At 41.8% G+C, this 10529-nt stretch overlaps 1 protein-coding gene across 11 annotated transcripts in view; it reads left to right on the forward strand.

Moving 5' to 3' along the window:
• Grk4 (G protein-coupled receptor kinase 4) overlaps positions 1-8900 on the forward strand; it is a 113204-nt gene extending 104304 nt beyond the window's left edge. For 4 of the 11 annotated variants that reach the window (XM_028870833.2, XM_028870832.2, XM_037208180.1 and 1 more), the window contains 4 exons: positions 3304-3438; positions 5640-5777; positions 6281-6415; positions 8655-8898. In XM_028870833.2, coding sequence (XP_028726666.1) covers positions 3304-3438; positions 5640-5777; positions 6281-6415; positions 8655-8705 — 459 coding nt within the window. In that variant the 3' untranslated portion in view covers positions 8706-8898. Of the gene's footprint in view, positions 1-3303; positions 3439-5639; positions 5778-6280; positions 6416-8548 lie in introns of all 11 variants that reach the window. The other 7 variants (XM_028870839.2, XM_028870840.2, XM_037208185.1 and 4 more) reach the window with 5 other exon arrangements.
• The last annotated feature ends 1629 nt before the right edge of the window (positions 8901-10529 follow it).

A 10529-nucleotide genomic window follows, 5' to 3' on the forward strand; every position in this document is an offset into this window, starting at 1 on the left:
TTGGAATTGAGGCACCCCAGCCTAGGGTTGGAACATTGGGGGAATACACAGACAAGAAACATTTTCAAAAGCAGCTGATGAGGCTGTGCTGGCCCTGAAGAACCTAGCTTGTGACTCGGGGAGAGAGTGGCTTGGCAGAATAGGAGATAAAGGGCTAGGCCTATGTGGATGTGAGAATGGCCAACAATTGTGCCTATTACTGAACTATACTGGTAACTTGTGTGAGTTGATACTATCTGGGGAACAATTATTTGGGGCGCCTTTATTTTGTTCCCATATATAAAATGATGAGTGTTACCGATTTGTCACTGAGCCGTGGGATCTTTCTGGCTTTTTTCCCAGCTAGCCTACTCAGCTTGTAGCTGACAGCATTTCACAGTGTTTTGACCAAGCTTCTTTTACATTCAGCTTTGTAAATATCGACTGAGTGCTTGCCGTACATGGGACACTGACAGAGCTGTAATGTGAAAGCAGAGATGGAGCCTGGCCCCAAGGAGCTCACAATTTAATCTTAGGCCTACATCCTTAAGACTGACTAACAGGCAGAATTTGGGTACTCTAAACTTAAGTTAAAGAAGGGTCCAAGGGTTCCAAGGATAAAATTCTTATTCTAGAGGCACTGAGGAAGAATGTAGACTCTGAACAAAGGACAGCTTTTTGTTATTGTTGTTTTTTTTGTCAGGGTTTCTCTGTGTTGCCCTGGCCATTCTGGAACTTGCTCTGTAGACCAAGCTTGCTTTGAACACAGATTCACCTGCCTCTGCCTCCCAAGAGCTAGGATAAAAGGGGTGTGCCACCACTGCCCAGCTAAACTAAAAAACAGCTTTTGTAAGTAGGTTAGCTTTGCAATTAGCCTAGTCTTAGCATCCTATATCTTACCTCTCTAAGCCTCAGTCTGTTGTCTATAAGATGCAGGTGAGACAAGATGCTGTGAGGATAAAATCAAGTAATGAAGGTAAGTTGTCGAGATACATAGTCCTTGTCTCAGTTTGTTTCCTGTTGCTGTGATAAAAACAACTTAGGGGAGAAAGGGTTATTTAGCTCATAATTGCAGGTTATAGTCTGTCACCGCAGGGAAGTCAAGGCAGCTGGAACTTGAAGCAACTAGTCACATCACATTTACCTTCAACAGCAAAGACCAGTGAATTAATACAGACATACCAGTTCTCATCTGCCTATCTCCATTCAATCCAGGATCCAGACCATGAAATGGTGCAGTCTACATTAAGAGTGGGTCTTCCTATCTCAATGAATTCAATTAAGAAAATCCCTCACAAGAATACCCTCAAGTCCTGCACTTGGGACCCTTTTCCTCCTAATTGGGTTGCCTCATCCAGCCTTGATATGAGGGTTTGTGACTAGTCTTATTGTAATTTGTTATGCTGTGTTCAGTTGATACCCCTGGGAGGCCTGTTCTTTCTTCGTATTTTCTTTCTTTCTTTCTTTCTTTCTTTCTTTCTTTCTTTCTTTCTTTCTTTCTTTCTTTCTTTCTTATTTATTTATTTATTTATTTATTTATTTATTTATTTTTGTTTTTTTCGAGACAGGGTTTCTCTTTGTAGCTTTGTACCTTTCCTGGAACTCACTCTGTAGCCCAGGCTGGTCTCGAACTCACAGAGATCCGCCTGCCTCTGCCTCCCGGCTCTTCCCCCCTCCTCGTCCTCCTCCTCCTCTTCTTCCTCTTCCTCTCTATCTCCTTCTCCTTCTCCTCCTTCTCTTCCTTTTTTGAAGGGAAATGGAAAGGATTGGATCTGGGGAGAGGGGAAATGGGAGGGAAACTGGGAGGAGTGGAGGGAGGGCAAACTGGTCAGAATGTAATATAAAATAATTATAAAAATTATGAGTTAAAATAAAATAAAAAGTTAAAAATAAAAATAAAATAAAATAAAAAGAATGCACACGTGTAAATCTAATCTGGACAATTCTCTTTAAGACTCCCTTTCCAGATGATTCTAGATTGTGTCTATTTAACAGCTAAAATCAACCATCATGCTCAGTAACTACTGTGAAGAGAAACAACTGGCTCTTAAACAATGGGTTAAATTTCCTATAGATGGATGGTAGGAAAGCATCTAAGGACACACGGGTAACTTGCCTAAGAGCAGAGAGGAGGGTATACAAGAATTTGGGCCAATCTTTTTTTTTATTGATAGTAATTATAGAGGAAAGCTTATTTGAATTTGTGACAGTTATAGACACATTAAGAATACTTTTGAAAGAGACTGTTTGGTGTGTAGTTGGCACATGTCTATAACCCCAGCACTCTGGAGGTACAGATATGCATATGAGGACTTCAAAATCAACTTAGGTTACAAGACCCTGTCTTGAAAAAACCCAGTGGCCCAGGAGATGGTTCAGTGAGTTAAAACATTTGTCGTATAAGCCTGATGACCTGAGTTTTATTTCCAGAATCTATGCCAATCTATGGTAGCACATATCTGTAATCCCTGTACTCCTAAGGTTAGAATGTGTGGTAGAGATAGAAGATCATCTGTAAGTTTGTGGGGCCAGCCTAAAATACACAACACAGCAGCAGAAACAATGAGGTACCCTACCTCAAAAAGGTAGAAGGCAAGGAGAGATTCCTGATCTGGAAAACCGTCTCCTGACCTCCACACACATACTATGTATGGCATGTACTTACACTCACACAATTATATAAATAAAACCAAAAGGGGGAAAGCTGAGATGATTTTAGAGACTGGAAAGAGACAGAGACAAAGAGTTAAGTATATACAGTTTCTAAGAGAAAGCTTACTAAATTCTTGACTCACTTGGGGTCCTTAGTACTCTAATGAATAAAGGCTTCTTTTTATAAATTCAGCAACATTAAAATGATTTCCTTAATAATTGTCCCTTAGTTATTATAACATTTTTACTTGAGGATTAGTTTATTCAAATTGCTGGGTTTTTCTTGTTTTGTTTTCATTTTTCTTTTAGACAGAGTCTATATAGCACTAGCTGGCCTAGAACTCATTATGTAGACCAGGCTGGCCTCAAACTCACAGAGATTCACCTGCCTTTGCCCAAGTGCTGAGATTAAAGGGGTACACAATGAGGCACAGCACTTTAAGCTTCCATCTCTTGATCACTCAAGGAAGACTTGAGTTTTACCCTTTGTGAAACTATAACATACTTAGGTCTGACGTTGTACAGTCCAGTAGATAACTTGGAAACTGTAGTGGCTAGTTAGTTGGATATATGCCCTCTCTGCCACCCTACTTCTTTGGTTGTTAAAGAGGACAGTTTGCAGTTTACGTATCTACCCTAATAGCTTCACTTGATTGTTTCTCTCTTGTGTAGTTACTTATCAAGGATCCAAGTCATCGGCTAGGCTGTCATGGTGGAGCTGCTGCTGTAAAGCAGCACCCAGTGTTCAAGGACATTAACTTCAGCAGGCTGGAAGCAAATATGTTAGATCCCCCTTTTATTCCTGATGTAAGTATGCTACCCAGAATAGCTAGGTCCCCAAGAACACCAATCCCCATAGCAGTCTTTTGTTAAAGCACACTTGATACAGCCAGCATGTGGGTTCTGCTCTATGAGGTCTGTTATTTCTGCTTCTTCTTGTGCCTATATCCCACCACCCCCACAGCCTCAGGCAGACCTTTTAGTAGCTCTCTGGCTCCCAGGCCTGGGGTGTGCAGTCTGTCACTACTGGGATAGCCAAATTCCTGTCCTCCTAATTCTCAGTGCCATTTCAGACCTCCTTGGCATGCCCTTCAAGGCTCTTTGTGTGCCAGTGTTTCTGTTCACATCTCAGTGCTGGGTTCACCTCCATCCCTGTGCTCACTCATTGCACTGAGTCCACATAGCTGCTTTAGTGTGTAGTGTACATCCCTCAGGAGCTGTCATTTGTGTGCTTCCTCAGGAGTATGCATTGATATTTAAAAAAGGTCACCAGAAGCACAGGGAGGGCCTGGCACTTGTCAGTGCCTGGCATATAATAAGTGAACTACTGATGTAAAGATAATTGAATGAAGATACCCTTAGCCGTCTGCTATAGACACATTCTAAAAATGGAAAGATATGTTAAATTTTATTGTTGTGTGGAATTAAGACAGAGCTAAAATTGAGATATTTTTATTTGTAAGACTTCTTCAGAACTTGATGTGTTTGCTTAATATCCATAGTATTCATTATAGTGGTAACTGCTTCCTTGGAGCTAATGTCTACTTGAGATATTCAGGGCATATCCAGTTTCTCCAGCACAGCTCTAGGTGTGAAAGCAAAGGGAGAGCAAGGTAGACAAGGCAGTGCCTCTGCCTGGAGAGACAGGCTGGAAGACAAACTGGCTGGCATGCTGGGAAAGTGTTGCCTGACAGTGCAACATGCATGACCTGGACTTCATACAGCTGTCAGGTCTGGAAATGGGGCTGCTTGGGTCAAAAGTAGGAAGGGAGGGGGAACACCCTGAACAGGGCCCATCCTAGACTGTCTATGTTCTTGGTTTAAACAAATTACCCCCATTTGAAGGCAATTCAGCAAACTCTGGGCATTTTGCTTGCAGAATTAAGATTCTTAGTTTTTAGGGCTGTATGGGTCTGGGCTTTTGGCCTAGATTGTCCCCAGAGAGGATTTGCTAGTCCTTCTGTCCTATACTTTGTGGGATAGATGAGAATAGAGACAGTGCTGACCAGTGACTTTGCAGACTACTACTGTAATGGCACTCACCATTTGCTCAACCCAGCAAACAGTGCAGTGACTCCTCAGGACTGTTAGTGCATTTTGCAGTAGTAGATGGCGAGTCCTTAGTTGCAGAGTTCTGTGCCTTGTGTTCTCCTTAGTCCCAGAAGGGCAAGTAAAACTCTGTAGGAATGGAGGCCTGGGCCTTGACAACCCTGGATGCTTGTCTGATCTCTTGCTCCTGAGGACGCCAGTGCCAAGGTAGAGCCTGCAGGCCTGGGCCCTAGTTGTACAGGAGAAATTGCTAGCAAGAAGGTTGCTTCTACTTTTCACCCAAATGCTAAGCAAGTGCTTTGTAAGTAGGATGCTAAGGGCCAGAAGAGGGGTAAAAATTGTCACTAGTGGATCCCATAGCCAGTGGTCTCCATGCCTGTTTATATTGTGTCCCAACAGAATCAATCCATTCTATCCTTCTATAGTTTCAGCCTTTGCAATCTATTTTCTGCTGCAGAGAAGAAAGGGGGTCCTCATGAGGTGTATATGAACACCTGTGGTAGTAGGGGGCACTGGAAAGAGACACTACAGGATCTGTGACACTGAAAGTTTCTTGAGAAAAGTGACACAGAAACTGCTGTGTCACAGAATATACATGACATAAATTAGAAAATTAGTTTGAAAGGGTAGGGAGGATTATGTGTCGACCTGTTCTTTGTAATTAAGGAAGCTCAGAGTTGCTTTAGGACTGGGAATGTAGGTAAGCTGTAGAGTTCTTACCCAGCATGTACAGGCAGTATGTCCAATTCCCAGCAGCTGAAAATTAAAAACAAAGTATCTTTTATAAGCTAGATATAGCACCTGGGGGTGGTCAAGGCAGCCAGATTGTGAGTTCAGGGACAGCCTAGGCTATAAATCCCTGTTTCAAAATCCAGAAGAAAACAAAACCAAACAACAAAAAAAAGAAAAGTTATTCTAGTTGTCTCATAGGTTGATCCCTCTTTGTTCTTGGTGCCCAGCCTCAGGCCGTTTATTGTAAGGATATCTTGGATATTGGGCAGTTCTCTGTAGTGAAAGGAGTCAGCCTGGACAGCAATGATGAAATCTTCTATGCCGAATTTGCTACAGGGAGTGTCACCATCCCCTGGCAGAATGAGGTACTATTCTTTCTAGCAGAGTAGGTTTCTAGTTTCAACAATGACGTGTGTGTGTGTGTGTGTGTGTGTGTGTGTGTGTGTGTGTGTGTGTGTGTGTGTATCTGCAAAGTAAATTTATGCAAAAGACTTGACCATGAGAACTAGATCATGGGTAAGCCAAGACCATATCGGCAGCTTCCAGAAGCATGACAGCTATTCTGGTCCTAGTTACAAGAGGTGGGCAAAGGTGATCTTGGGATTTGCCTGCTACCTTGGAGTCATACTTCCTAAGCAAGGCAGCTTGGCTCCATTGAAATTAGCTTTTTTGGGGGTGGGGGTACACTTGGAGAAAGGGGAACAAGAGGTCACTTTACTTATTCCCAGAGGAGTCAGAAACCAAGAGTCCAGGAACCATGATGTGCCCCACATTGAGATCAGGTGCTGGGTGGGAGCTGATGATGCTGGGAGATCACTGACCTCATGGTGTCTCCAAAGCTGCTCTATCCTGTCTTTTGTGCATACAGATGATTGAATCTGGATGTTTCAAGGATCTCAATGAAGAGGAAGATGGAGATTCGCCATCACGTAAAAAAGAGTATTTGTGTCCTGACATTCTCAGACCAAAGAGAAATTTCTTCCGTAGACTCTTCAGAAGAGGGGTAAAAAAATCTTTTGTAAAAAGTAAACTATTGTGGCTAGGGTGTTGCTTAGTGTAGAACATTTGCATAGGTTTGGTTCTGAGAAACAGGTGTGGGCATGTGTGTTTACACACCCCTCCATATGTGTGTATATATATCAAAAGGAAACTATTTTCTAAGGAAAGCATCACTTTCCTTTTGTTTTTGTTTTTGTTTTTTGAGACAGGGTTTCTCTGTGTAGCCCTGGCTGTCCTGGAACTCAGTCTGTAGACCAGGCTGGCTTCCAACTCAGAGATCTGCCTGCCTCTGTCTCTCGAGTACTGGGATTAAAGGTGTGTACCACCATCCACCAGTTACTTTCTTTTCTTTCTGCAACGCCTCATATAAGAAATTTCAGCCTGGTTGTAGCTCACACATAGGAGACTGATGTAGAAGAATCACTGAGTTTGAGGCCAGCTCACTACATAGTGAGTCCTTGTCAGAGAGAAGGAAGAAGAAAGAAAAGGAGGAAGAGACAGGTAGACAGACAGACAGACACACACTCAGATTGATTTCATATAGTTTAAGAGCTATATAGTTGTATTTAAAGCTTACCTAGAAAAATTCACAATGCTGTTGGTGGGAAGACTATTCTGATCCACAAGGCAGTGACTTATTAGCACTGAAGCTGCCTCTTGTTTTTGTAAGAAAGCATTTTGACCTAACTCAAAAGTCAGCATCTGATGGAATTCCCAGAAACAATACATGTTTAGTTCTCCATGTTCTGATTCCAGCCATTGTTCTCTCATGTCCACTTACACAGAAAAAGCAGGTTCCCTTCTAAAATTGGAAATCCTTTGGAGAGACTTTCTGTAGTAGTATTATTTTTGTTTGTTTGTTTCTCATGTATCTAAAGCTGGCCTTGAACTTGTTATGAAGAACCTGGACTCCTGGTCCTCCTGCCTCAGCCTCTTGAGTGCTGGGATTAAAAGTGTGTACTAACACATCTGATGAGGTTAGAAAATAATTTCACCCAGTAAAACATCCTATGAGTGGATTGTTTTGCTTTGTACCTATCAATTCTTTTTTTATTATTATTATGTATACAGAAGAGGGTGGCAGATCTCATTACAGATGGTAATGTAATTTGGGTGTTGGGAATTGAACTCAGGACCTCTGGAAGAACAGTTGGTTGCTCTTAACCTCTAAGCCATCTCTCCAGCCCCTGTACCTATCAATTCTTTTCTTTTTCTTGTACCTATCGTTTCTTGAGGAATTTACTAAAAGATTGTTTGCTAGAACCTAATTTGTATTTTTTTCAATATAGAAAAACAAGACTTTGGTAGTAAAAATCTCCCAAAGTGGTTGTTATTATGACCATATTTTCTTTCACAACTAGGGTATAACTATATGAACTTAACAAATCAGTCTATTTCTGCATACAGTGAAGTCCTCCTAGGCATCCCTCCTTATTCAGAGCATATAATGACATCCACTAGAGAGCTTTCCACTGATAGAATATAGTTGCACAGTGTGAAGCACCTTCTTATGGTGGTACTTATTTGTGAAAGACCCAATGGGCCTCATTTGTCTTCTGCACTTATTCAACTATTGAATTTGATTTAGCATGCAACAGTAACAGAGCAGCAAAACTCATCTTGAGGCAGTATCTCTGTATACAAATTAAGCATATGCCTTTAAAAATTATTTTTAGCAGTATAGGAATAGAAGTTAGGACCTTGTGTACACCTATAAGTACTCTAACCCTGAGCTATATCCCCGCACCCTCCACCTTTTGTTTTTAAAACCTTTTTGAAACAGGCTCTTACCAAGTTGCCTGGGCTAATCTTGAATTTGAGATTCTTTTGGCTCAGCTTCCTGAGTAGCTGGGAATACATTTAGAATTCTATTTCTTGAAGTAAATAAGAAAAATGCATTTAAAGTTTTTGCCTGCCTCATAATTAGTATCCTCCCAGTTTCTAGAACATTATATCATTTGTTCCTAGGTATCTTTGGAGATTGGTTCCAAGATGCCAAAGTCTAAAAGTGCTCAAGTCTCTTTTATAAATGGACAATGTTTACATAAATCACCTCTAGATTACTTACAATACATAAAGCAATATACATATGGCATTGTCATATGATTTAAATTTTTTCTGAATATTTTTGACTCAGGGTTGGTTGAGTCAATGCTTATGGACCTCATGACTACTCAAGCAAAGCAAAGCCATCTTGGCACTAGAGACATGGCTGAGGCTGGCCATTGTGCTGTGTGTTGCAGGGCTGCCTGAACATTGTCCCCAGTGAGGAGGGGGAGCCAACACAACGCTGACCGTTCACTGTACAGACCACAGAGCGAGGCCCTGGTGTTAAGAAGGAACCTGTCACATACTCAGTGTCTTGTCCTTTCCATGAATTGTAATAAACAGTCTATGACACTGTTTATAATGTGCTTTCATATATTTTCTACATTAATATCTGCATTGTCGTTTTACTGAAGCTGTATTAAAGAAGAAGCCTGAGAACACCACTGTGTGCCCTGAAGCTCCCAAGTGTGGATGTCTTGTGCATTTGAGCAGTTTTCATAAGTCCTGTCCCTATATATCTTTCCCACACTGTCCAGTTTTCCCTGAATTTTGCTGAGGTTCTTCCTGACCTGTAGTGCTGCTTTTTAAATTGATATTTCAAAACTCTCTCCCAGAATCATAGGTCCTTCCTTTGTTTTAAATCTCCCCTGCCTGCATACAACCAGTCCCTTGGAACCCCTACCCATCTTACCCCAGTTGCTGGCAAGCAAGGAAGACTCCTACAGGCAGGCTCCCCCACCAAAACCTCCATCAGACCCTGCAATCTACAAGAGCCATGCCCTACCCCAAACCTACCCACCACCCTGTGACTTGAGTGACTTCCTGAGACACAGAATCTGACAGCTCTCATTGGACCAAGAGGTGAGTGACTCTTCTCCCACCCAGAGAGTCCTGCCTCTAGAACCTAGGCCCTGGGACACAACCAATTTCTGGGAGCCCCCACCCATTTTTTCCCCAGTTGCCAGCCAGCAGGGAAGACTCCTGCAGGCAGGCTCCCCCACCAAAACCCCCCATCAGACCCTGGAATATACAAGACCCATGCCCTACCCCAAACCTACCCATCCCTCTGTGACCCCAGTGTCTTCCTGAGACACAGAGTCTGCCATCTCTCATTGGACCAAACAGGCTTCCTGAGACATAGAATCCACCAGCTCTGATTAGACCAAGAGCCCTGATAAGACCAAGAGCAGCTCCCTGAGACACAGAATCCACCAGCTCAAATTAAACTAAGAGCTAAGATTGGCCCCAGAGTGGCCCCCTGAGACACAGACACAGCAAACACAGAGTGGACTAAGAGCAGCTCACTTAGACACAGACACCTCTTGCACCTATTGGAGGAAGAGATGGGTAGACACCAGTGCAAAAATACAACAACATAAAGAACAATATGCCATCACCAGAACCTAGCGGTTCTATAACAGCAAGACCTGAACATCAAAATGTAGAAGCAGCAGAAGAAAGTGACCTTAAAAATAACTTTATGAAGATGATAGAGGCCTTTAAAGAGGAAATTAAAAATTCCCTTAAAGAAATTAAGGAAAAGAAAAAAATTGGAAGAAATCAATAAATCCCTTAAAGAAAGCCAAGAAAACCATGAAAAATCAATTAAACATATGAAGGAAACAGTTCAAGACCAGAAAATCGAAATAGAAACAATGAAAAAGATACAAACTGAGGGAATGCTGGAAATAGAAAATCTGAGTAAACAAACAGGAACTACAGATGCAAGCATAACCAACAGAATACAAGAGATAGAAGAGAGAATCTCTGACGTAGAGGATACAATAGAGGAAATAGATTGATCAGTCAAAGAAAACACCAGAGTCAAAAAAGTCATAACACAAAATGTCCAGGAAATCTGGGACACCATGAAAAGGCCAAACCTAAGAATAATAGGGACAGAAGAAGGGGAAGAATACTAACTCAAAAGCACAGAAAATATATTCAACAAAATCATGGAAGAAAACTTTCCCAACTTAAAGAAGGAAATACCTATGAAGATAAAAGAAGCTTATAGAACACCTAATAGACTAGATCCCCGAAAAAAGTTCCCTTTGCACATATAATTA

The sequence above is a fragment of the Peromyscus leucopus genome, chromosome 7 (assembly GCF_004664715.2).
Source record: "Peromyscus leucopus breed LL Stock chromosome 7, UCI_PerLeu_2.1, whole genome shotgun sequence".
Taxonomy (NCBI): Eukaryota; Metazoa; Chordata; class Mammalia; order Rodentia; family Cricetidae; genus Peromyscus; species Peromyscus leucopus.